This window comes from Lepidochelys olivacea, assembly GCF_965140295.1.
Source record: "Lepidochelys olivacea isolate rLepOli2 genome assembly, chromosome: 6".
Taxonomy (NCBI): domain Eukaryota; kingdom Metazoa; phylum Chordata; order Testudines; family Cheloniidae; genus Lepidochelys; species Lepidochelys olivacea.
Window position 1 is genome coordinate 48849105 of NC_140416.1, and position 27675 is coordinate 48876779.

General features: G+C 41.5%; 3 protein-coding genes across 7 annotated transcripts in view; 2 read left to right on the plus strand and 1 right to left on the minus strand.

The window, feature by feature from the left end:
* Positions 1-447: 447 nt before the first annotated feature.
* RAG1 (recombination activating 1) lies at positions 448-3591 on the plus strand (the record flags this gene model as incomplete). Its single annotated transcript, XM_084629799.1, has 1 exon — positions 448-3591. One exon carries the CDS (start codon positions 448-450, stop codon positions 3589-3591), a length of 3144 nt encoding a protein of 1047 aa, XP_084485925.1.
* A 9363-nt stretch (positions 3592-12954) lies between these two features.
* On the minus strand, positions 12955-21220 carry RAG2 (recombination activating 2). 2 transcript variants are annotated; one of them, XM_084631661.1, is made up of 2 exons: positions 20908-21220; positions 12955-14721 (listed from the first exon to the last, which is right to left on the minus strand). In XM_084631661.1, exons 1-2 carry the CDS (start codon positions 20960-20962, stop codon positions 13106-13108), a joined length of 1671 nt encoding a protein of 556 aa, XP_084487787.1. In that variant the 5' UTR covers positions 20963-21220; the 3' UTR covers positions 12955-13105. The 2 variants fall into 2 exon arrangements, with proteins under 2 accessions (XP_084487787.1, XP_084487786.1); XM_084631660.1 differs by lacking the exon at positions 20908-21220 and adding an exon at positions 19614-19741 and having other exon boundaries at positions 12956-14721.
* The window catches only part of IFTAP (intraflagellar transport associated protein), a 62788-nt gene continuing 51231 nt past the window's right edge, over positions 16119-27675 (plus strand). The window contains exons 1-2 of one of the 4 annotated variants that reach the window (XM_084631662.1): positions 16177-16265; positions 23505-23643. The gene's annotated coding sequence lies outside the window, so the exon portion shown is untranslated. Of the gene's footprint in view, positions 16266-23504; positions 23644-27675 lie in introns of all 4 variants that reach the window. The other 3 variants (XM_084631663.1, XM_084631665.1, XM_084631664.1) reach the window with 3 other exon arrangements.

The window sequence follows — 27675 nt, forward strand, 5'->3', positions numbered from 1 at the left end:
TACTATGTTGTAACCTGTGTCTGTTTAATTCAATCGTGGAATTCGTTTCATGGAAACATTTGCTTATTTTACAATATGGGCGAAATTTACTCCTGAGTCCTGAGTAAAGTGGCAGCACAAAGCCTATGCAGCACATAAATCTCACTTTAAACCCTGATCTGTGGGCTTAACTGGGTCTGAAGTGGTGCATAGGTCTTTTGCTGGCCCTCTGCACAAGGGTGAATTTTATTCTTTGTGATTGTCCAGATATCTTATTGGCATGAGATAATTTCTATCTACTATGGTATTTCATACTTTGAGAAAGCATCTACCAGTCATTAATGACCATAGATTTATGCCTCTTAAAAGCCACATGCTTCGTACATTTTCACCATTGTTCGTTTTGGAGTATTTCACTTACCTACAGTGCTCTCTTTTTCCCCCTCAGGTGATCCAGTTCCTGCCAGAATGGACGTGCTGACGTCACCAAGCATGGGCCTGCACACCATACCTGAAGAAATCCAGTACCCGTATACTAAATTTTCTGAATGGAAGTTCAAGCTGTTTAAAGTGAGATCATTTGAAAAGGCACCTTCTGGAGACAACCAAGTGGAAAATAAAGAGAAAGCAGAGAAGGAGGCTTCTTTGGACAATGGCACTCTGATGCAGATGGATGTGGCAGTTCCAGTGGTAGAAAAGCCACTTCTGGCAGATACAGACTTAAATCACAACAAGCAGGCTCTTGAAAAAGATGCTGACAGCCTGAAAATACAAGAGAATGCAGCTCATCAAGCAAACCTGCAGCAGCTCTGCCGCATCTGTGGAGTTTCATTTAAAACTGATCGCTACAAGAGAAGTCATCCAGTGCATGGACCAGTGGACTGTGAAACTCAGGGACTTCTGAGAAAGAAAGAGAAAAGAGCAACATCTTGGCCGGATCTGATTGCCAAGGTTTTTAAGATTGACGTGCGAGGAGATATCGACACAATCCACCCTACTCGGTTTTGTCACAACTGCTGGAGCATCATCCACAGAAAGTTCAGCAACGCCCCATGTGAAGTGTATTTCCCGAGGAATAGTACCATGGAGTGGAAGTCCCACTCCCCAAACTGCACTGTTTGTTATACTGCTCGTTGTGGGGTCAAGAGAAAGAACCAGCCATCCAATTTACAGCTGGGCAAAAGGCTCAAGATCATTGCAGAACGTGCCCGAAAAACTAAAGGTGTAAAAAAACAAGTACAGGTGAACAACAAAAACCTTATGAAAAAGATTGCCAACTGCAAGAAGATACATCTTAGCACCAAACTTCTAGCAGTTGACTACCCTGCAGATTTCATTAAGTCCATCTCTTGCCAGGTCTGTGACCATATTCTGGCAGACCCAGTGGAAACGACATGTAGCCACTTATTCTGTAGAACCTGCATCCTTAAGTGCCTCAAAGTTATGGGCAGCTATTGTCCCGCCTGCCAATACCCTTGCTTCCCTACCGACCTGGTGAGTCCAGTGAAATCCTTCCTGAACATCCTCAATTCCCTGGCTGTGCGATGCCCAGTGAAAGAATGTGATGAGGAGGTTTTGCTGGGCAAATACTGCCATCATTTGTCCAGTCACAAAGAGGTGAAAAGGAAAGAGATTTACACGCACGTAAATAAAGGTGGCCGACCGAGGCAACACTTACTCTCATTGACCAGGAGAGCGCAAAAGCATCGTCTGAGAGAACTTAAGCTTCAAGTCAAAGCTTTTGCTGAGAAAGAAGAAGGAGGTGATATAAAGGCTGTGTGCCTAACTTTGTTCCTGCTGGCTCTGAGAGCAAGAAATGAACACAGACAAGCAGATGAGTTAGAAGCTATAATGCAAGGAAAGGGATCAGGGCTTCACCCAGCTGTTTGCCTGGCAATCCGAGTCAACACCTTTCTGAGTTGTAGCCAGTACCATAAAATGTACAGAACGGTAAAAGCTATAACTGGGAGGCAGATCTTCCAGCCATTGCATGCTCTCCGCGCTGCTGAGAAGGCACTCTTGCCAGGTTATCATCCATTTGAGTGGAAACCCCCTTTGAAAAATGTGTCCACTAATACAGAGGTGGGAATTATAGATGGACTGTCAGGCCTGCCACACTCAGTTGATGACTACCCAGTAGACACGATTGCTAAGAGGTTTCGATATGATGCAGCCTTAGTTTCTGCCTTAATGGACTTGGAGGAAGACATTTTGGAAGGCATGAAAGCACAAGACCTGGATGACTACTTGAATGGCCCATTCACTGTTGTGGTGAAGGAGTCTTGTGATGGGATGGGAGATGTCAGCGAGAAGCATGGAAGTGGACCAGCTGTCCCTGAAAAGGCAGTTCGATTTTCTTTCACACTCATGAACATCACTATAGCTCATGGTAATAAAAATGTAAGGGTCTTTGAAGAAGTCAAGCCCAATTCAGAGCTGTGTTGCAAGCCCTTGTGCCTTATGCTGGCTGATGAATCGGATCACGAGACTCTGACAGCCATCCTGAGCCCTCTCATAGCAGAAAGAGAGACCATGAAAAGCAGCGTTCTGCTTCTTGAAATGGGAGGCATCCTCAGAACATTCAAATTCATCTTTAGGGGTACCGGGTATGATGAGAAACTTGTCCGTGAAGTGGAAGGCCTTGAAGCCTCAGGCTCTACTTACATATGCACCCTTTGTGATGCAACCCGCCTGGAAGCCTCTCAGAACTTGGTCCTCCACTCCATAACAAGAAGTCATGCTGAAAACCTGGAGCGGTATGAGGTATGGAGGTCCAACCCATATAATGAATCTGTTGATGAGTTACGTGACAGAGTGAAGGGTGTTTCTGCCAAACCTTTTATTGAGACTGTTCCTTCCATAGATGCATTACATTGTGACATTGGCAATGCGGCTGAGTTCTACAAGATATTCCAGTTTGAGATAGGTGAGGTGTACAAGAACCCTGACATATCTAAAGAAGAGAGGAAGAGGTGGCAGTCGACTCTTGACAAGCACCTTAGGAAGAAGATGAACCTGAAGCCCATAATGAGGATGAATGGAAACTTTGCTAGAAAGCTTATGACCAAAGAGACAGTGGAAGCAGTATGTGAATTAATAAAGTGTGAGGAAAGGCATGATGCACTAAGAGAACTGATGGACCTTTACCTTAAGATGAAACCAGTGTGGAGATCTTCATGCCCAGCCAAAGAGTGCCCAGAACTGCTGTGTCAGTATAGCTTCAATTCACAACGTTTTGCTGAGCTCCTGTCCACAAAGTTCAAGTACAGATATGAGGGCAAGATTACAAATTATTTTCACAAAACTCTTGCTCATGTTCCTGAAATTATTGAAAGAGATGGCTCCATTGGTGCCTGGGCAAGTGAAGGGAACGAGTCTGGGAACAAATTATTTAGGCGTTTCCGAAAAATGAATGCCAGGCAGTCAAAATGCTATGAAATGGAGGATGTCTTGAAGCACCACTGGCTGTATACCTCTAAGTACCTGCAGAAGTTCATGAATGCCCATAATACATTGAAAAGCCAGGGCTTCACAATCGATCCAGGGCAGAGTTTTGAAGACTCTCTGCCATTGGAAGACTCTTTAGAAATGACTGATTCTATGGAATTCTAAACAAAACGATAATTTGAATTGGGTTTGCAATTAAGTCTTCCTAGACAGGGTGCAGTAAGGCCTGCAAATATCACTTTTACACTGAGTGTTAAAGGGAATCTGTCCCTGCTCAGAGGAGTTTGGTAAACATCTGGATGGTAGTTTCCAGAAAATGGTAATGCAGAGAAACTGGTTGGTGTCATTTTCCAGCCATTTTGTGAGGTAAAAGTGGAAAGAAAGGTGATTAATTTACTTTGGTCTCAGATTATTGTTTAATAAATAGCCAAAGTGAATCAAAGTTTTTAGACTATGTGATATGTGTGAAATGAAGAGGATTCGAAGAGTTATGACAGTTACAAAGAAAGTGAAGATGGTTTTTTTTCTGTTTGCATCATTGCATTTTATTTACTATTTAAGAATAGTTTTCCTTTCTTTAATTGATGGCCTTTTGCTTCTTAAAAGTAAAGATTCAACATGGAGACATTTAGACAACCATTCTGAAGTACAGAGTCAGTATTTTTTGTATAACACATTGAGTCAAGCTCCAAAGGTTGACCTCACCAACAGTTTAAAATATTATTATTTTATTTAACATTTATATTGTGGTAGTGCCTAGAAACCAGTCAGGTGTGGGGCTCATTGTGCTAGATACTGTACAAGCACAGAGAAAAATTAGTCAGTATTTTAAAATAATAATTATAACCTAGTCATTTTGTTCTACAATGCAAGCTTGTGCATAAGCTTTGAAATCAGACCTTAAAATGAAATATTTTTTGTCTCTGTACATTGTATACTTTCAAGCTTTGTTATAAACTTTGCTAACAGCTGGCACCCACAAGGCATTTTGTTCAATAGGCAATCTGTACTTCCAAGATTAGATCCTAACCGGTGTATATCATCTTAGCTCCACTGGGTGAAATCCAATGAACACACTGTCACAATTCATATTGACTTCAACAGAGGCAGAATTTCCCCTATTGACCTTAATGAAGCTACACTTATATACAGCAGCCAAGGATCTGGCCTATAGTGGTTCCCCAGTTCTGTATATTGCTATTATGCTCTTCTATAGGGTATATTTCACAGACTAAGGGAACCTTTTATTGTGTTCTAGTCCTGGTTCTGATATTGACACTGCTGTCTGGAGCATGTCATTTAATTTCTCTGCCTCAGTTTCCATTCCTATAAAATGGAAATAGTTTTTACCTATCTCACAGGCAAGTTGAGATAATTATTTAGTCAATAATGGTGAACTGCTTTGAAAATGAAATTGCTATTTAAGTGCTAAGCATTATTACTTCAATATTTAGACAGCTCATAAGAATAGTTTACATTGTACTAGGGGCATCATTTAAATGGTGGCAATTTTCTTGTACACTGATATTGCTAGATGCCTTATATATATCATAAAAATAGATCAGATAGCACAGAAAACTTGACTCTTACAGGTGATAAATATCCAGTCTTTAATAGTGACCATGGGTAAAATGATTTTAACATATTAGTTGAATATTTATTAAAAATGTTGTGAAATTTGGCAACCAAATTATTCCTGAACATACTCATTAAATTAAAAGCATAGTTTTATGACCCTGATGTGGCAAAGCACTTAAACATGTGAATTGTCCCATTAAACTCAGTATGTCTACTTGGAGGATTAAAGTTAAGCATGTGCTTAAATGCCTTGCTGGTTGGGGTCCAAATTTGGGAGACTGTTTTTTAATTAATTGAATAATATTTTTTTTAATTATAAAATTAATCAGATAAATTCTTCAGGAAATATAATTCAAAAGTACCTAAGTGACTGGGAGTTATGCTCCTAAACACTTATGCTCTTTTGATAATCCCACACTGAATGCTCATTACGCAATGATTAGCTGAGGTATTTTAATATTTGGAGAATTATATATGACACAGGATGAAATGCACAAATAACTACTGCACATGTTTTTTTTTTTAAGCAATTCAATTCTGCTTTTATTTTCTGTTTTGACGTTACGTTGGCTCATTGGCAATTAAACTGTAAAGAGCTAATAGTTTTTATCTTTTGTAGTAGTTTTTAGTTGTGATTATATACTGTATCTTTTAGAATTTGGTATTTACCATATATAGACAATTTATAGGGAGAATTAAGTGCTAGTAATTCCTAAATATATTTTAGTGTTATTCTGACTGATTATTCTGATTTTATTGGATACAATATCTACTTCTCATAAAAGAGTTTTATAATTTAGATTTCACACTTCATATCATTTCCTTAAACAAACTTTAAGCATTCCATCAGAACTTTGGGTTGCCAATATTTAATACAGGGTTTTTTGGAAACTACATGCTTCCAAATAATTTTTCAGAAGTACTGCAAAAAATGGTGCCTTTTATATATGTTGCAGTATAATTTGCCATTTATAGCATAGTGCTGATTTTGATCATTTTAATTCTTTTTCTTCCCAGATCAATTTTTTAACTCTTTATAGACTATAACAGATATTTTCCATAATGTATAAATGTCAGTTTTACATAATGTAGCAATCTTTTCTAATACATTCAGAAACCAACTCAAACAATATTTTTGGTTTGTTTTGGAAATATTTCATCATGCAAATATGCTGTATCCATTTTTTTGCATGTTTATTTGCTGTGATTATCATATACCGTGTATTTTATACTTGAATCTGTTTCATTACCACAGCGCCCAATCTAGCAACCCTCACTCATGGTGAAATTCATCCCTTTGCTGAGGGCCAGCATAAGGCAAATGCAACATTTAAGACTAGTCCTTAAAGTAGAGTTCAAATGGGATTTAAGTAGTGTATGCTAGCCCTCTGCACAGGAGTAGGGTGACCAGATGTCCTGATTTTATAGGGACAGTCCCAATTTTGGGGGCTTTTTCTTATATAGGCACCTATTTCCTCCCACCCCTGTCCCGATTTTTTACGCTTGCTATCTGGTCACCCTACACAGGAGTGAATTTCACCCACATGTAGTCCTTACTCACACATGTAGTTCCATCCAAGTCAGTGGGCCAAATTCTGCTCCTTTTGCGCAAATTATCTCAGTACTTTTACTGAAATTCTCAAATCAAAAAATGACTTCAACAAACTGCTTATGTAAAAGCAAGTGGGTTTTGACTCATTGACTTCAACAGGACCAAGCAAGGATTACTCATGCACTTAAGGATTTAGAAGACTGGGCACATACTCTGGGAAAGTTCAGTACACGGAACAGTACATAGACTGGGACTTAGGAGTGCAATGGAATTTAAACATATTCTTTTGTGAAATAACCATGTGGAACAAGTTACACTATTAAGCCAGCGAGACGTATTACAAATACTAGCAACTATGTATAGTTTGGCTGGCATTCATCAGAAAGGCAATTGTTATTTTTATTTTTTATAACGAACTTGAATTTAGTTTCATCTCTTTTTTCCGTTGTTGTCATGTTATTTAAATCAAGAGACTTTCTGCTTGAGAGTGTTGAACTCATTAAACCAAACAATTCAAATGCTAAACACCTGCTGCAAGTGAAGCTTTTGTACACAGAGACTAGAAAAACAATAGTACAGACACACAGGCGTGCATCTGAATGCAAGTGATTCTTGATTGCTAAAAGGTGCACTGTGTTTTCTCTCCATATTTGAGAAATGACCTATCATTAAGCTGTTTGATTTTGAAGTGGCTTTAAACAAGTGGAGACACTTGTATTCATTTTATGCTTTCAAAAATCACATTTTTTTCTACTCTAATAATTAGTGTAAACACCTCAAATGATTACTTTGTGGGCAATGGTTTTCTTGTTGTGAAAACTGTATTGAACTCTTGCTGTTTTTTATACAATCAAATTCTATATCTTCCTTTGTTTAAAGTTTCTGTAAGGATTTATTAAAGGCATATTCAGTTGTTGTGCTGTGAAATGTTGTATCTACGGTCCTGATTCTGGTCTCAGACCATTTTCCCCCCATAGGATAATCGCCATTGACTTTAATGGAATCAGTCCTGATTTATGCTGGAGTAAAGGACTTCAGAACCAGACCCTAGATATTTGCAACACCATAATTTCTGATTTGAATAAGATGTTTTCAGTGCATTGTAACACAGCATTTGTCTACGGTTTTTATTGTTACTTCTTGTATCCCAGTTTCTTTATTTTTAAAATTGGTTTTAAATAAAGTTCTTAGAAATAGACTTTGGATTTGTATGTCTCAGACAGTTTTTTAGCTGTGCAAACAATTTAATGACAATCACCTTACATTTATTCAGTTCCTTTCATTCAAATCATGAGTATTTGTCAACATTTACATTATAGTAAAGCAAAAAGCCCCAGGCAGGATCAGGGCCCTGCTGTGGTAGTCGTTATACAAACACATATGAAGATTCCCCCTGAAGCCCAAAAGCCCACTCCAGCCCCTCACTCCATAGGGCATTGCATGCACTATAGCACAGTTGAAAACTCTTTTACTTTTCTTGGAATCTCCTACTGCTTCATTTAGAAATGACATCTGATCTCTGTTTAAATTCATCCACCTTGCTCTGACCATGTTCAGCCCTTCTTCAAGTCTCTCCACTGGCTTCCTCACATCCTCTGCTTCAAATTCTAGCTCCCCGTCCTTGACTTCAAAGTCAACTGCAAAAATTAACTCTCACCTACCTCTTAGTTCTTGTCTCTTTTCACTGCCTCCATTAACATTTGACACAAAATGGTGGGTGGAAAAATTGAGGCCATGTTAAAAAACAGCCCAACGAGTCTCCTGTGATTTTGGATTAGCTTAATTCCTTGGCTGGGTTTCACTTTCCACATATACTTATAGCATCAGAATCATGGGGGAACCAGAGGATAAAGAGCGCTTGTAAGGAGGTAGAACCCCTTTCATCTCCAGGGCACTGGTTCAAATCACCAGTTGATGTTTGGTGGCCTGATTAAATTTGACCTGATTTGCAAAGGTTTTGAGCACCAGCAGCTCCCAACAACTCTGGTGCTTATTACCATTGAAATCAGGCCAAATTGTTCTTAGTACTGTCTACATCATACAAATATCAACATCTTAAAACTATACCATTCAGAAAGCAGTAATTGGCCCCTGTGGCAGTCTCAGGAGATGGACCAAGAAATGAAGATGCTTGGAGTTTGAACTACCTTCTCAACCTAAAAGGTAGTCATTGTGATGGTGTAACATGCTAGCTTTGTGTTTATGAGTACACCACAAAGAGACTAAGGTACCTACTACTGCTATGAGGTAAAGAAGTTTATTGGCTCATGTGGTATAGAGTCCTGTGTGTCGGCCTACCGCCCCCACCCTACAGATATAGGTGAGTGTCAGAGATGGAGGTTTATAAAGTAATTGGGGCCTATATTTATAAAAAAGTGACTAGTGAGTTTGGGAGTCTCAATTTTTGAGGCCCAAACTGAGATGCCTTAATGGCAATGGGGCCTGATTTTCAGAGGGCTGGTGCTTAGCAATTTCTCAGAAGTCATAGAATCATAGAATATCAGGGTTGGAAGGGACCTCAGGAGGTCATCTAGTCCAACCCCCTGCTCAAAGCAGGACCAATCCCCAATTAAATCATCCCAGCCAGGTCAGTTCCCTTTAAAAAATAATAGAATCATAGAAATGTAGGGCTGGAAGGAACTTTGAGGGGCCATCTAGTCCATCCCCCTGTAAACCTAGGCCATCCTTGAGAGGTGTTTGTCCAACCTGTTCTTAAAAGCCTCCAATGACTGGGATTCCGCAACCTCCCTTAGAAGCCTATTCTGGAGTTTAAATATCATTATAGTTGGAAAGTTTTTCCTAATATCTAACCTAAATCTCCCTTCCTGCAGATTAAGCCCATTACTTCTTATCCTACCTTCAATAGACACAGAGAACAATCAATCATCATCTTCTTTATAACAGTCCTTAACATATTTAAAGGCAGTTATCAGGTCCCCGCTCAGTCTTCTTTTCTCAAGACTAAGCATGCCCAGTGTTTTTAATCTTTCCCCATAGATCAAGTTTTCTAACCCTTTTATCATTTTTGTTGCTCCCCTCTGGCCCCTCTCCAATTTGTCGACATCTTTCTTAAATTGTGGTGTTTAGATGTTGCTTGTAATTATTAGAATTGGGAGCACTGGCTGTTGGGAGTCTGAAAGGACAGGAAACAGGAAGGAGGCGGGAGGAGTTGAAGAGGCTGAGGGAGAGCTACGGAGGTTGCAACAGCAACTTGGTAAAGAGGTTTCCACTTTAAAAAATAAAGTCCTGTTGAAGTTTGTTAGTACCTTGCCTGGCTACTACAACATAAATGTCTCAAGTGAGGTACCCAAAAGTGGAGGTACCCATAATCACTAGTTATTTTTTTAAATTATGCCTGATTGTTTTGTCTGTAATACATGGATTCTTTACAGAAGATTTAAGGCACCTTGGCAGAAAGATGTGCCTTGGAAGCCTGCACTACCACTGTTTGTGCTGTACCTGTTCTACAGATAGAGGACATGTCAGACTCCAGGTCCCTTTCATAAGCACTAAAATCCATGAATGAGTCTTTTGAGAGCCAATAGCAAAATCATGTCTCAAAATGATATTGCCCATACTTGTTACAAAACACAGAGGTCAGATAGATGCAGATGTGAAAGAGGTTTACTTACCTATACATTAATATCTGCTGTATTTTATCTTCTTAACCAACCCTATATGAAGAAGGAATATTTTCTATTGATTATCCATCTTTTGGAATGAATCAGTACTTTTTCTGAGCACACATCTGCTTTCCAGTGGCATTGGAGACACCACAAAATCAATTATGTTCTCTAATCTTGAATGCTATGTTAAGCATCTTCACAAACATGACTAATGACCACTGATCTCTTATTTCAGTCCATCTGGGATATTATATTTTATACTGCTTATGACTTCCTTTTCCTGCAGTATTTGTATTTTCTGATTTGTGATTTGATACCTGTGAAGCTGCCTCTCACATCAAAGCTGGACTCATGGTTTCACTTACCAATTTTCTTCTCTATTTGAAATAAATGCATATTTTAAAAAGGCACCACACAAATATACAATTTATTAGTACAATGGACTGCGTCACTGGCTGAACAAGAGACAAGGCCAGCTTCTGTGCTATTTTTCTCAGAATGCACATCCCGGGAGTGGAGGGGCACAGGGCGGTGAGTAAACAAAAGGTGGCTGTAAGCCATTTTTTGTGCCTGGCAGATTCTAGTCTTCCATATTATACAGTGCTCTGGAAACTGATGTAGACTCCAGTGTAAATTTCAGCAATCCTAGGGGCTATTTTAAGATATTGCAGCCTCTTCATGTCTGTCAGTGGGCTGCTATGTAGTTCAGAATAGCCTGAGCACAGAGAACTTTGGCCATGACCCCTCCTACCATTAATCATTCCTCTGATGTGATCTCATGCTGCAGGATGTGGTGGTGGCAGTGTGGCAAAAGTCATCTATGCCACCACGGTGTGGGAGTTATTCCCTGGAGATTGTTTCTGGCCGTTTATGTCTCCAGAACAGTGTGGCCTTAGCAGAGTAGAGTCTAACCTACAGAATATGGATGTTGGCAGCCAAATTTCTACCAATTTTCAGGGATATTTTTCATGTTCTTTGGAACAACATATTGAGCTTAATTCTGCTCTCATTTATGCTGGCATGAAAAAGGAGTAATATCATTGAAGCCAATGGAGTTACACTAGTGTAAAATTAGTATGAGAGGAGAATCGGGTTGACTCACTTCTGAGTTATGACCCTTTCTGCACTGCAGCCCCTAACGCACTTAGAAGCTGGAAACTGACGTTTGTTTATTGTAGATCTTTGTTTTCCTCTGTTGCTTATGTGCATACTGAATGTTATTGTTGGGTTGGACATGAGTGTCCCTGGTGACTATAGGGTTGCTCAGGAATGTTTGACTACATATACTGGTTTGTAAGGGTTGAACGTGGCCAGAGCTGCACAGGTTGCTCAAGAGTGCTGGTCTGCTCATGTTGTTTTTCCTTTTTATCCAAGGGCCAGACATGTGAATTGGACTATGAACACACAGCTCTAGTATTGTAGGCTCACAAGTGTTGATCTGATGATACTGATATTTTTTTAAAGTGAACTGGAACAGTAACGAAAATAAAATAAAATAAATTTAAGACTTATAGGGACTTTACAAACAGGTAATATAAGACACCACAAAAAGTTAATAAAATATTGGGCCAGTCAACCTTGACAGTGACTTTTGCAATCTGAATTCAATCTGCCCATTTTGCTTTGAGCACACAACGGTATTAGTTTCCACCCCTCACAATGGCCTGTTGGCAAAATGAACTGCTATGAATTACAATCTATATTTCAATACTTTCACACACTGCAGAGTCATCCTGGGGGTGAGGGCTGGGGGTGGGGGGCAGGGTAAAGAAATAGCAGGGTAGTAGTGGACCCAAAGGAAATCATAAAAGTCCTGTTCAATGTGAGGAACTTCTTTTGAAGTCAATGGGAATTCTGGGCATGGAGCAGCTGCAGAATCAGGCTCTTTATCAGACTTCAGATAGGCATCTCAGATATATATACAATAGCAATTATAGTCATTGTTTGCAAATGAAGACAGAGCTATTTCCAACCTGAGAGTCACAGTACTTAGCTACCCACATAATAGGTGGAAACAAACGTAAAGGCCATTTTTATTATAAACTTTATTAGTTCATTATACATTTTAAAATACAAACACAAATGGCAGGCTGAACAAATTGATCTTTTTTAAATGGGGAGGGCTTGTCCATGAGCCCCACCTTGAAAAATGAAAACAAAACAAATATTTAGGCACCTAAATAAGTGGCCTGATTTTCTGGTGAGCTGAGCTTCCACAATTCCAGCTGGTACTCATCTGTGGCTGCCCAGCACCTTTCAAAATCAAAATTAGGTCCAAAATTAGGTGCCCCAAAACAGAGGCTTCCCAAATTAGAGATCCCTTTTGAAAACTGGCCCTTGATGCCTTCATATTTTTGATACAATGGGCCTGAACTAACACTGCATTACTCCAATTTAATGAATTAAAATCAGACGACTTAAACTGATGTTAGATTAGTGTAAAACTGGAGCAATGCAGTCATGAATTAGACCTTATATTTCTAGTTCTACTGATTGAATAGATTGATTTGCAAAAGGAATATTGGTAACACTGTGCTTCCTTTTGGACCAGAGTCTAGATCATTTTTTACACAGGGTAGTGCCTTACTCTTCAAATGTTTTCTTTAAAGTCAATGGGGATATTTATGAAGTAATGTACTATTCTATTTGAGGAAGGCTATCTGAATATGATCCTATGTGTTTGTATAGTGCCCAACACAATGGGGCACTAATCATGATTAGGAAAACTGGATGCTACCACAATACACATAATAAACATCGATTTGTGAGCTACAGTAAACTGAAATAATCTAATAATTAAAATTAATAAAATAAAACACCATTAGAAGCTCTAATATTAAATTCTGTTGCCACCATCATTAACTATCTTTGGTTTGTGATTTCTTCATTTAATCCTAGCTGAACCTTAATCATTAGCTCAAATCTACTCAAATAACCTCCGAAGAAAAGATTTTTTCACTGGAGTTGCTATCTTCATGGATGTTTTTCTGCGCAATGGTTTCATAGGTTGTTTTTTCACAGGCAGAACCTTCTTTGGGGTTTGCAGCCCTCTAGCAAGATCAACATGCTCATTGCAGAAGTACTTGATATTTGCCTCTGAAAGACGTATGAGCATGCCCTCAGATAGGTCCATACACTGAGCATGGACCCAATGGCCATCTCCATTGGAACAGTAGATCATAGCTGGCTTGTTGAGTTCAGTCGAATAGAAAGGGACCCAAGTGTTGATGTCAATGTCACAGTTGGCAGAGCAGGTGATCCAGTAGCCTGTTTCTGATTCATCTTCTTCATCATCTTCATTATAGGTGTCAATATCATCATCATCAAAACTATTGGCTTCGGCACTAAAACAGAACTCCTCTGAATCTTCAAATGGAGTGGAGTCCCCTGGGTCTTCTGTAGATGTCTGACTGCAAGTTTGTGCAGCCTCCTCCTCCTCATCTCTTGCTCCTCCACATCTCAAAATGTAAAAGTAGTTTGCATCTGAAATTAGCTGCTTGTTGTCCCCCGGTATACCAAGCAATATGGCCCCATTACCCATATCACTACCAAACCATATCTTGCAGTGTTTAATATCTGGTGTCCACTCTGGGGTCTCCCTTTCCACAATCTCTATGTTGTTATCTTCTAAAGTGATTGTATTACAAAACATCCTCTTCTGGTTGTCACACTGGTAGCCCCCAACCATGACAAACTCTTTATCGCCAGTCTGAGTCACAAGAGCACTGGAGACAGAGATCCCCCCAGGCAAGATGGTGCAGCTCACAGATGGGCTGCCTAGTGGCAGGTCAATTTTTAGTCTGTATAAGTTGGGGGGTCTGATGTTATTTTCAAGAGAATGACCCCCTAGGATGTAGATGGTATCATTTCTGGCAATGGAGACATGGAAAGAAAGTCCATCCTGAAGCTCTGGAAGGATGTATGAGGTACAGCATCCAAACTCAAAATCAACCAAAAACACATGGGGCATACAGTCTACTACACTATTCCATTTTTCTGTGGTTCTTTGTCCAAGAGGGATATATGACCTTCCCCCAAATATAACACTCATGCTTTTACCTCGGCTATGAACTGTGTTAATGGTATGACCATATCTGGCTTCAGGAACATCCCCAACTAACTCTTTCTCAGTGCATTTAAAGGTGATTTTCTTGCTAGGCTTGCATACTATACCCATAACATAAATCTTATCAGATAGTTCATTGTTTGGCGTTTTCCCACCATGGATGACATACTGGCATTTCTCAGACTCTGTTCTGCCCCTGACAGCGCAGACAGCAGGGTAACGGAGAGGGGGAAGATAGCAGGAATCCTTAGAGAAAAATGCAGGCTTCAATTTGAGCTCATTTTTTTTTAAGTCAAGGAGAAAAACTCCAGTGGGGCAAGATCTCTTTGGCCAGCCTTTCTGTCCAAAAAAGAAAACTTGCCCATCAAAATTCAGCAGAGAAAAGCCTGGCTGAATCAAGGATGAATTATTAATGGCTGATATCATTTGCAGGGACATTATGTCTGGTGATTGCATCATGGTACCGTCAATATCTGAAAAAAAAAAAGATATAGAAAACCACATCAGGCACACTTTAAACAATGTCAAGGTGATCAGCTCGGTACCTGACTGACTGTAATCTTGGACAAACCATGTCAATTCTGTACCTCAGGATCCCCACCTATAAAATGGAGTAATGATATTTACTCAGCTTTGTAAAATGCTTTGAGATCTACAAATGAAAAGCGCAATATAAGAGCTATTAAAATCTAAATAAGGAATTATGCCAGAACTGGGTGAATATTGTAAAAAATTAACCCCTCTGAATATTTGACTGCATTTGTGACCCTTTTCTGTGAACTTACTAGGTAACAAGTATAACAGAGGGAATGGGGAGAGAATGTTCACTGAAAGGGTGAATATTGCAGAATGTTCGTGAAAGGCAAATTCTGAATTAGTAATCATGACTATCTGAACCAGAAACAGTTCTCAGAGTCATGCCCAGTCGGAGAACAGAAACATACCATGTGACTTATGTGTTCAATTAAAAGTTTGCATTTTGAATATCAACCCTACTTATAGGTGAGCTATAGACCAAGAATTAGTCACAGAAATTATTTGGCGCAATATTTTGAAAAACAAATTAAGCTGAGTAAATCACAATCTACAGAAATCTCCCCTCTCCACCTGAATCATCTGCAAATCAATTTGTTATGAATTTATTTGCTAGACTCTAACTAGGGTTGCCACCTGTCCAGATTGTCCCAGGATCATCCTTTTTTTAACATAGCAGCCCTTGGAAATCTGAAAGAGTGCTCAGTACATACTCCCAACTGTCCAGTTTTGTGGGCTCAGGATCATCCCAGGTGTCCTGTTTTTTTTTGTACCTAGTGCTAACTACCACGTCATGGTTCACTGCATCAGCTTCTCCAGGATGTAGTTTCAAATTATTCTATAATTCAACAAGACTGAGCATAAACAAAATATTTCCTTAAAATGTATTCACAGGCTGAATTTGGTGCTTGGATAATAACTCTGGATTGGACTCTATAACTTTTGCATATGTTAAGTAACATTTACTCCATTGATTGGCACTACTCACTTGAGCAAATACCACTTGTGTGGGTAAAGGTGGGAGAACCAGGCCCGCCCTGGGCTGTTAGTTTGATCTTTAAATGGACACCATCTCTACTAAGTAACTAATCTCAGCCTGTTGGTTGGTTGGTTGCTGAGGTCAGGTTTTGTTGTATTTAATTACTGCTGATACTTCAAATGTTAATAAAGAATATTTCCCCTATTTGTTCACATTCCCAACCCCAATAGACCTATAGCAGAACCATTCTGTACCTACGCTGGCTACCAGCCGGGATTGCTTTTGAAGAGACACTTGGAGTCACAGCCCTTCTGGGAACTGTAGTTCTTTCTCTCTCTTTAGCTTCAATCTCCCAATAGGAACTGCCCGGCGGAGGGAACTACATTTCCCAGCAGCTGCGTGAGCCGGAGGACGGTGCCGCTTTGCCGTGGCCTCCGCAGAGTGGGTTTCAGGTAGGGGGTTGTCAGAGCCGGGGTGTGAAGGGTTCAGCTGCAGGCTCGTGAGGTGAGAGCAGAGGTCTGGTGAAAGCCGTGAGATGGGAGCGGAGGGAGGCTGCAGACCGATCTGGGCTCGGGAGACGCGCTAGGGCATGGGGGTGGCTAGACGGGGCGGGGGGGATCCCTCCCGGTGTTTGTCAACATCATGTCAGGGGCAGGGGCGGCTGCTCGACCGCCTCCCAGCTTCAGATCGCAGCGTGCATTGTCCCGGAGGCAGGGCAGTCCTGTCTGCTTTGGGCTCTGTTTCTGGCTCGGATGCTGACCTGGGACTGGGGGCAAGTGGCTGGGCTGCCTTTGTGCCTTAGTTTCCCCAGGGTAGCGTTCGCGAAGACATCACACTGCAGGCTGCACCCCTGGACAGGCGGAGGGTGTATCTCCTCTCCATTTCTCTCCCTGAAACTCCTAGTACACTCCGGGTGCCACAGAGACTGGTTTATTTTCCTTGCCCTATTTTGCACAGTGCACGTGGCAGAGCACAAAGGGGGCAGAGCACAAAGACCCTCCATATAGTTTGGTTCAGCAGTTCTCAACCAGTGTCCCGGGCCCCCTGGGGGGCCACGAGCAGGTTGAGGGGGTCTGCCAGCCAGGGCTGGTGTGAGATTCACTGGGGCCCAGGGCAGAAAGCCAAAGTCCTGCCACCTGCGGCTTAAGCCAAAGCCTGAGCAGCTTAGCTTCACGGGGCCCCAGGCAACTGCCCTGCTTGTTACCCCCCTAACGCTGACGCTGGTTTTTATATGCAGAAAAATAGTTGTTGTAGCTGTGGAGTTTTTATAGCATGTGGGGCGGGGGGGGGGGGGGCTCAGAAAGAAAAAGTTTGGGAAGCCCTGGTCTGGGTTACAAAAACTTAAACACCAGTATGCTGATGGGAAAATCCAGTTTTGTAGGTTTTTCCTTTTTCACCCTAGTCATATTGTTTAGAACAGGGATCAGCAACCTTTGGCATGCTGTGTGTCAGGGAAATCCGCTGGCGGGCTGGGATGGTTTGTCTACCTGCAGCATCCACAGGTTTGGCCGATCGCAGCTCCAGGCCAATGGGGGCCGCAGGAAGCGGCACGGGTCCAGGGATGTGCTGGTCACCGCTTCCCGCAGCCCCCATTGGTTTGGAACAGCGAACTGCGGCCAGTGGAAACTGCGATCAGCCGAACCTGCAGATGCTGCAGGTAAACAAACTGTTCCGGCCCAACAGCAGATTTCCCTGATGGGCCGCTTGCCAAAGGTTGCCAATTTATTGTGAATTCTCAAATTTCTCAATGTTCAAATGGATTTTCTCTGAAAAATATTACAGTACATCAGGTCTTTTGTGTGTATGGAGAACAGAGTCATTTTTGGACTGCCTGGACTTAAATGTTTCCTTACTCGCAGACTCCAGATTATTGAATAGGGGGCTGTGAATTGTAATCCGCAAGCAAGCATTTTATTTACTCTGCCACAGGTATCTTTCTGATGCCTGGATGGGCCAATATCATGTTTACGCCAAACTCAGTCCATATTCTAAATCAGGGATCGGCAGCCCCAGGCCAATGAGGGCCGCAGGAAACGGCGCTGGTCAAGGGATGTGCAGCCCCCATTGGTCTGGAACAGCGAACCGCTGCCAGTGGCAGCTGCGATTGGCCGAACCTGTGGATGCTGCAGGTAAAACTGTCCCGGCCCACCAGCAGATTTCCCTGATGGGCCGCTTGCCAAAGGTTGCCGATCCCTGGTTTAGAATATGGACTGAGCTTGGTGTAAACATGATAGTGGCTCATCCAGGCATCAGAAAGATACTTGTTGCAGAGTAAATAAAATGCTTGCTTGTGGATTACAAGGGAGCTGTCATGGGCTTCTGTGAATTTTTCTTTATTGCCCGTGACCTGTCTGTGACTTTTACGAAAAATATCCGTGACAAAATCTTATCTGCCCTTGTCTCTTATAGTTAAGGCTAAGTGGGGTGGGGGCAGAGTTATGTAGGCAGTGTTGCCAAATCTTGTGATTTTACTGTGATTGTTATGCTATCTAGTATTTTTATTAAACCCCAGCTTCAGGTCACGTGGTTTGATGAGAATCTCAGTTTTCATTTTAAAAGAAAAAGTAAGTTTGTAGCCCTCATAGTCGGAAGAAAATCGTGAGGGCGTGATCTGTGTGCACGCTAAAGGCTCAAAAGCCAGAAGAAAAATAAAAAGAACCTTGAATATATTACTTTTTAAAATCTTATGATTTTTTGGGGCTTGAGTCATGATTTTGGAATGCTTGGGACTGGCAATACTGTGTAAAGTGTAGAAAGTGGTAATAAGAAGCTTGAATTTGATGTGGTTGAGAAGGGAGAATACGTGGAGGGATTCAAACAGGAGTCTGTCTACATGAGGATAAAGAATAAAGGTGCTTTTTAAAACTGAGTTGGCTGAAATGATTTGAAACATCCTGTCGTGCCTAGTGGATACAGATCTGCATCTTTAAAATCATGTTGTGGGGGTTGTATTAGAACCTAGGGTGAGCCTGTGTTACCAACATGTCCAGCAAAAATGTCTTTGTTTTTTCAGAAATATCCACTGAAAAGCTTGGGATGTATAGTTTTCAGATAACTGGTTTTTTTCCTTAACTGTCTCCTCTTTGATTATAAATGCTGTTTGATTGGTCACCTAAGTCACATGATAATGTTTCTGCTCTCCAATTGGATGACTGAAGCAATTTAAACAGGAGAATAATGAATAACAAGCATTGCTATTTAGTATAAATTTTCAAATATATAATTATTTGGGCTAAAATTCAAAAAAAGTTTAGTACTCATAGCTGTTTTCACCAATACCTGGTAGCTGTCTGGATACTAAGTTGCAAATAATGAATGATATGACCCCATGAATCTAGTGAACCAACTCAGCTTCTAGTCACAAACAGATTTGCAAAGCACTTTATATGCTGTTTGAACAGCTTTGATTAGCATGTTAGCCTGCTGACTCTCTAGAGTCTTAATTGGTAAATGCTCCCTCTGCTGTTTTCTCGAATTCTCCCCTCACTCTGCAATCACTGGCATCTTGGCAGGAACACAGGTGCTTAGTGCAGGGATTAAAAACTACTTCACAAGATTACATCTATTTTCCTCTCTGATGGTTTTGCCATTGCAGCATTTTGTTCAAAAAGATGAACCTAGGGCCTTCTGAAGGACCTCGATCTAACCCCACAGCACACACCCAAGACTTGTAGGCTGAGAAGCAAATGTAACTCCTCAATTCTTTAGGATCAGATTCCTATCTGGACCCCCCAGACAGCTCTAGTCTAAACCAACCAACTACTGAGGCATGTAGATAACATTTCTCAAAGCTTTCTCTAACTTTGGCACCCAGAGTTTGTTTGGGTAAAACAATAAACGTATTAGACCTACCTGGCTGATGGAGGGTTTTTGCTTCCTCCTGAAACCTTTTGTTTGTAACGGGGATTCGAAAGCTCAGCACTTGTGGAATCTTCTGTGACTGCACAAAGAGGGGCTGTGGCATGGACAAGCAGGCAGGCAGAAGGTATGTATGCTTAGCTTGCAGATGTGCTCCTTAGTACTCCTCTAATGTGGCTAACTGTCTGTGACCGTTTTTTTTTTTCTTCAGATGGTGCAAAAAGAAATCCATCTTGCACCTTTAGAAGTTTAACCTGTTCATGCCTAGCCAGCTCAGAGTGACAGTAGACATCTGTTATTTAGATTGTAAATTCATTGGGGGCAAATGCTGTTTTTTATTTGATATTTGTACAGTGACCAATCCAACGGGGTCTGATTTTTGTTGCAGCTTTTGGATACTACTATGTTATAAAGTCACTGCTAAATTCAAAGACAACGTTTGGAATTCTAATATCTACAAACTTAAACAATCCTCAACACTTTGATTGGAATAATTTTTTTCCCCTTGGAATTCTCAGGCTATAAATAGATTATGACATTGAAACTGAGTAAAAGAAGTAGTAAGTGCGCGCAACCCAGTAAGTGAAGGCTTAAACTCTGTTTCAAAGCCCTCTGAAGTCAATAGAAACTTTTCCATTGACTTCAAAGGACTCTGAATCAGGCTCTAAAAGAATATTAGTACTCTGCACACTTCTGTGGCACTTTTAATCAGAGTTCCTCAGAATCCTTTTCACACAAACCGTAATTAAGCCTCCTTACTCCCCTGAGAATAGATCCCTTTTACAGATGGAGCAACTGGGGCTCTGAGAGGGTAAGTGACTTGCCTATATGATCACTCAGCAACTCAGTGTTCGCAGGAACAGTGTTCACAGCTGCCTCACCAGCTCCCTTCTGTGGTTGGCAAGGGATCATTTCAGCTACCACTGAAATACAGCAGCCTCTGAAGGTGGGACACGGCAGCTGTTTTACATCACAGAGCAACTCCACACAACAGTTAAGAACAATCTGGTATCCAATTAGGGTGACCAGATGTCCTGATTTTATAGAGACAGTCCCGATATTCAGGGCTTTGTCTTATATAGGTGCCTATTACTCCCCTCCCACTGTCCCGATTTTTCACACTTGCTGTCTGGTCACCCTATGTCCAATTGAAAGTGCAGTGGGAATTTAAATGGAAAGAGACTGAATTGGAATTTGGCCAGGACATCAGGGTGAATACACTTTTGTAAAAAGTGCCAGGAACCTTTAATGACTATAATGCAGACATAAGGGTGGCTTTATGTCTCACCTGATATATGGCACCTCCAGCAGCACAGTGTCCTGTAACATCCATGTTGATACATTGCTTCAGTGCTGACACTCGGAGGCCATCACATTAGTAAAGATGGACTTGAACCACAATGTTGAGATCCAGAATCGAACTTCCCCAAAATTCTGGGCTGTTCAGATCAGGTTCATTTCTATTCCAGTAGCACCTAGATGAGATTTGTCAGTTTTCCATCCAAGTATTGACCCAGCCTGACCCTCTTTAGTTTGTCTGATCAGAGGAAAAGTTGGTCTGACTGCAGAAGTGGTGCACAGATGTCAAAAGAAAATGTCAATTTTTTTCTAGTGCCTCGCCTCATATTTTAGATTCATTTTACTCTCCTTGTGTCAGTTAGTGTGTCTTGTCCTTAGAAAATGCTTGTCTTTCTGACATGATTAATTTGGCTCAGAGGAAAGGGAGGTTAAACTTTGCCTGCAACAGAATGCTAATTAGAAGAACTGCCTTACTGGATGAGAACAATGGTCTTTTTAGTCCAGTTGCCTTTCTCCACCAGTGATCAGCTCCTTCAGAGGAAGGGGGATGAAATCCTGCAATAGGTAGTTTTAGAGTCACCTGTCCACAAGGGAAATCAGAAGAATCCTGTACACATTTATGTGTGCTCAGTACACTCAGATTCCTAACATGAAAATGTTGGATTCTCCTCCTGAATTTGTTTGGCAGTTAAAGGCATAGCACCATACAAAAACTGTATCCATTTAATAGACCCATTCCTTTAAAAATAGTATTTTAATAAAATGAATTTAGATAGCAGGTCTTTCCCTGGTTACTTGATATCCTGGACATATTGTTTCAATTGGTTTATTTCTTCTACGGGAATTCCTTTGAAATATGTCTCTTACATTTAATACATGATCCTTCATTCCAAATGATTCCAAATTGCTTTACAAATTTCAAAAAACATCTGCCAATGACATGCAGTCACCTGTGAGGTGGAACTCATCAGTTGGCTAACCGTGCACTGCAGTAATATACAGCAGTTTGCTATGGAGAGTGAAGAATGTCTCTTATTCAATTGTCAGAGGGCTGTAGAGCTGACACTGGCTCTGGTGAAAAGTAACATGGTGTCCTGAATGACCTCAGAATAGTGCCCTTTAACACTATACCTTACTGGGCATCAGAGCTCTCCCTTGGGTATGGCAAATTGGGGTGACCACTCCGAGCCCCGGGCTTTGGGGGGCCCGGCGGGCCGCCAGTGCAACTGGCCATCGCCGGGTATGGTCGGTCCTGGAAGTGACGGATTCATCACTTTTGCTCCAGGCCCTGTACCTGCCTAGGGATGGCCCTGCTAGGCATTCAGCACTGACATGGGTTATGTCTAGACTGCCTACAGCAGCGAGTCTCAGAGACAGACTCGTGCTCCTGGCACCGGCGCTATGGCACTAAAAATAGCAGTGTAGACTTTCGGGCTCAGGCTCTGAAGCCCAGGGAGGGGGGTTGACCAAGCTCCAGGCCAAGATTCAGTGTCTGCACAGCTATTTTTAGCTCTGTAGTGGGAGCCCCATCAACTCACGTCTATTGACCCGAGCTCTGAACTCGCTGCTGTACTGTTGCTCACTGTATAGATGTACCCAATGTGAAAGAGTGCCCAACTGCATTCCCAACATTACCTTTTGAAGCAAATGAGGTTTCTTTGGAGGCCTCCCATACCAGAGCTGATGAAACCCACCAGTGCTTAGTCTCTGAGATCTGAAAAGGTCACACCTCATGGGACTGTGACTGCTGGTTTTAGAAAAAACAAGTTTGCTGCACAAGAAATTTACCCTTGTAGCCAGCCCAATTCTTTTCTTTCCCTAAATAATCTTTTAAGTAGGCAGCACTGTTAAAGCCATTTGGAATGCACAACAACTAATTAGGCACTGAACTCAGGCAAATATTTCCACAATCAAATGAGAGCAATATGGTTGCTTGCAGTTAAAGATCTTAGATAGCAGGGCATCTGCAAAGATGAGATTTAGGGCCAAGTATTATTAAAGCACAAGCAAATCCCAGTCAAGTAAATGGGTGCTGTACACATGTGCATCTAAAGACCTGCTCCTGCTCCCACTAAAGTCAGTGAGAAGCTTCCAGTGACTTCAGTGGGATCAGGCCCCTAGCTCTTGAAAATAGTTTGAACTGAAACAAGAAACATCCAAGAATCATTTGAAAGTTTTTCTCCTTCATAACTGAAACATCCATGCTTTGAGTTCGTTCATATAGTTCAGTTGATCTGCACCTGCTCATAACCAGAGGCTTGCTTAGGGTCTTCTTTAAAGTTTATTCCAGGAGCTGCTGTCTAGTTGCAGGTGGCTGGGGGTGGGGGGAGGAGGTAGGTAGGGCAGGATTGTAACACAAGGAGGGGCGGGAGTTTTTCTGTACAACTGTAGTGTTGCAATCCAACCAATATGTGAAACTGCTATAGAGGAATGTAGTTTTTAAAAAGTTGTTGCTCCTGTCTTGAGAAAGTTAGGGATCCCTAAGCATGACCCCTCTTATATCTCTTTTATTCTCTGTTCTCTTGAGGTACCATGCTGTAGTGACTATTATGATATATGGAATCAATTTAAGCTCTTCTTCAACAGGAAGAAAAAAGCTACAACTACAGACAAACAGGCTTCCATTCAGCTTGAGTTCCAGCTTTGTCTCTGTTGTTTACCAGGGACCACACCCTGTTTGGAACTATACAGCACATAGGACCATCTAGTGGCTGAATGATTTACTGTGAGTAAACATATTACAGCGACTGCCATTCTGGCCAAGGTGGATGGACCACAGCTTTCCGAGGAGTTTGTCACTGAGGTTCTTGAGCTGTCCAGTAGGCAGGGATAGGACTGTGAAATGCAGGGTACTTATGACCCATCTGTCAATTGCACCATGTTATGAAGCACACTTGCTTAATTTAGACTAACATTTACTTCTTCCCTACAGAGACCTGATGCTAACTCATTGTTTATTTCAATAATAATAATATTGTAGCAAATCCATAGCCACCTAAGACTTCATGGTGACCTCCATGCTGATCACCATTGTGACAGTGCGGACAGAACTCAGACACTCTTGCTTCAGAAGCATAGGCTAAATGAGAAATGTCTGTATGTGTTAACAGTATAGGGTCCATGAGGCACACTTCAGCTGTCCTGATTCTATGCAACAGAGGACAGTGGTACATTATCCTCATTAAGGAGGTCATAGCAATATCTATATCCAACTATCTATCTAATAATCTATGGGATTTCTATGGTATTCATGTCAAAGGGGTAAATTGTGACATTACAGTCTGCCCTGTGTAAGGGACAGCATATCGTTGCACAGCCACTAGAGGAGCCTGGGAGGGACAGTGTTACTCAGGGAGGTACGATCTCCCTTCTGGTCATACTGCTGCTCTGGGGAGGGAGTAAACGGCATTAGGTCTATACCTGCTACAGAGTATGTTTCCCAATTTGCCAGCTTAGCTATGTAGCCAAGGCTTCATCTATACCCCACCATGTCCCGCCCAACTTCATGAGGAATGGAGGTAACAGACTTTCCTGGCCTGATTCCCCTCCTACGCTGCTGCATGCCTTGCTTTCCTTTAGCCCCTATGGTGCCACCCTAGCCAGGCCACAATTCAGCCCAAAGGAAGTTCCTTGCATGGAAGTTTTGCTGGTGCAAGAGCAAAGTTAGTAAGTTTTACTGATGAAAGGTGCTATAGAAATGTATGTGGCTTATCACTGTCATCTAGGCTGGAAGAGAACAGATTTTGGTTTTATAATCTGGGTATCTCCAGGAGCTTTGGAAAACAATGATTGAGTCCGATACAGGTAGTGGAGTGACTGTGTAGGGGAATGGATCAGGCACTATACAGTGAAAACAGAGCATCAGACATTAAACTAATACAGTTGTGGAGCCTGAGACATTCAGATTTAGATGATAAACTCTTCAGGACAGTGACTCTGTCTTCCTGTATCTCACCATGCATCTAAATAGTGCTCTATAAATAACTATACTAATTAATTACTTGTTTTGATTGAGAATGATTGTTGATAGATCCAAATTCCCAGCATTGGAATGTGACTTTTCCTGTTGTATGAAAATCAAAGAGACTATACCACATAATGCAGTGGTGGAATATTTATTTCTGAACGGTAGAATTATGTAGGATTTTTCTATGTGTGGTTGGGCACTGCTGCTTTTTCAGTTTACAAATTTGTAAGTTCATTTTGCTTTCACTGGTTTAAAAAATATAATGGCTTTAAAAATCATAATGAAGTACTCAAAAATGCTGTATAAAACAAGAAATCCATGTTTCATAGCTACTACATTTTTCATTGTTTAGTAGAATTAATAACTGTGTAATTGAAATCATGCTAATACTCAGCCAACTTGCTTCTGGGATTCACTGCAGACATTTCTGGTCTGGTTTATACAGCTGAGAGGAAGACTACATTTTGGGAAATAAAATTGATTCTGCACAATCTGCTGATGATCAGCAAGTCTTAATGAATGATAGCTTGAAGTGACCTCATTACTGTAACTTGGATGGATGAGCAGGAAAGGAATGCAAATTTTTCTAAAAGAAAAAAATTGGTTTCTGCTTCATCATTTTCAGAAATTCTTATTCTGTTACTATTCATAAGAATGTAAAAACAACCATACTGGGTCAGATCAATGGCCCACCTAGCCCAGTATCCTGTCTTCTGACAGTAGCCAGTGTAGATACTTCAAAGGGAATGAACAGAACAGGGCAATTATCAAGTGACCCATCCCCTGTCATCCAGTCCCAGCTTCTGGCAGTTGGAAGTTTAGGGACACCAGAGCATGGGGTTGCATCCTTGATCACCTTGGCTAATAGCCATTGAGGGACCTATTCTCCATGAAATTACCTAATTATTTTTTGAACCCAGTTATACTTTCCCTACAGAGCTTCTAACAAGTGGAAAGAATTCAGGAGTCGTTGACATCTGCTTCCCCCAAGGAGCAACTTCATAACTCCTTTGATGTATTGGAGGGACCGCCTCTGCGGAGAAAAAGGATGATATCAGTCACCATGGTCCATTCAGGCCTTGTTCTCATTATTAAGACTGTCAGCAACAGCAACATTCCACTAGGAATTGGACTAATTCTCCAACATATTTTACATAGGCAGCCAAACAGCTGTCATGCAACAGTGCCTTTTGGCTGATACCAACCTGAGCTAGATTTGAACTGGTGACCTACCAGTCAAAGTTCCCCCAAGCCAAGGGCTCATCAGGCTGGTGTGATTCAGGCACATTCATGTCATAGCTAACAATACACAAGGGAGTGATGTAGCCAGCATCATGTCCAACTGCCCTAGCCCAATAGATCAGGTATCTGTTTTACAGCTGGGTGAACTGGTGGTGGCCTTTCACTGTGAGATTGAGCAAGACTCACTCATGTCTCTCAGGACTGTCATTGAGCATCTTACCGCTCAGCCATCCTCCTTTGGAAGGCTCTGTATGCCCCTATTCTTCCTTCAGTGTGATTCTCTCCTCTGCAACACAAAAAATTGACTTCAATCCCTGCCAACTTTCTGGTTCTGTGTTGTCTCTTTTCCTCTAGATTGGGTGGAGGTACCACAGCGTAACAAATCCTTAAAAAGTTGCATCCCGAGAAATATGGCACATCAAATGTAGAAATCCTGAAGGATTCTCAAGCATCAGGAGATCCAGAATGTTAAGCTAAGGGAAACTCAGTTGCTTTGTTGATATGAGTTCAGCTCGGTGCCTCTTGTATATTGTGAATTGTATGAATGCACTAGCCTTTCGCTTTTGGAGAGAAGGGTTCAGATATGGGTTAGCTCAAAAATGAAAATGAGAGTTTGCTGGTCAGCCTGGTTTCCCTTGTTTGCACCACAAAACTTCTGCACAGGGCTGACACAGTCTGAAACAACTGATGGTCTTTATTTAAGAGAGACACGGGACTGGTGTAGAAGGGATGCAGCAGGAAGCCACAATGGAGTAAAAATATGCCAGTATGAGAATGTAGGTAGATAGTGTTGGGACAGTTTTCCTAACACATTTCCAGTCATGTACAACTTGTCAATTTCAAGAATGGTAATAGTCCAAGTCTCAACCCTTATTATCCAGACCCATGCAACGTAGAACCCCAAACTTCTCCAGAGTGACTAGAATTAGAATGAACAGATCATTTGGGTGTAGAATCCACACGCAAAGCTATCTGTATATTTCATGATCTGGAAAACTGGAGGTTTTTTATGATTGATAGAACCTTATGCTTCTATAAAGAATCCACCTGATTCTTCCTAGTCACCAACTCCTAATGTTACTAGGCCTGCAGTAGACCCCTGGAAATTTAGGGAAAGTTTGTATCCAGATTGAAACACTACATCTTGGGCCTAATCTTTAGTTCAGGGATCAGCAACCTTTGGCCCACGGCCCACCAGGGTAAGCTCCCTGGTGGGCCGGGCCAGTTTGTTTACCTGCCGTGTCTGCACGTTCGGCTGATCGCAGCTCCCACTGGCCGCGGTTTGCTGCTCCAGGCCGAAAGGGGCTTTGGGAAGTGGCGGCCAGCACATCCCTTGGCCCGCGCTGCTTCCCGCAGCCCCCATTGGGGATTGGGAAGTCACTGATGAACACAGCTGGTGTCTTAGTTTGGTAAAGAGTTACAGTGACTGGGCAACAAAATGGCAGATGAAATTTAATAATGATAAATGCAAAGTAATGCAAATTGGAAAGCGTAATCCCAACTATACATATAAAATGATGGGGTCTAAATTAGCTGTTACCACTCAAG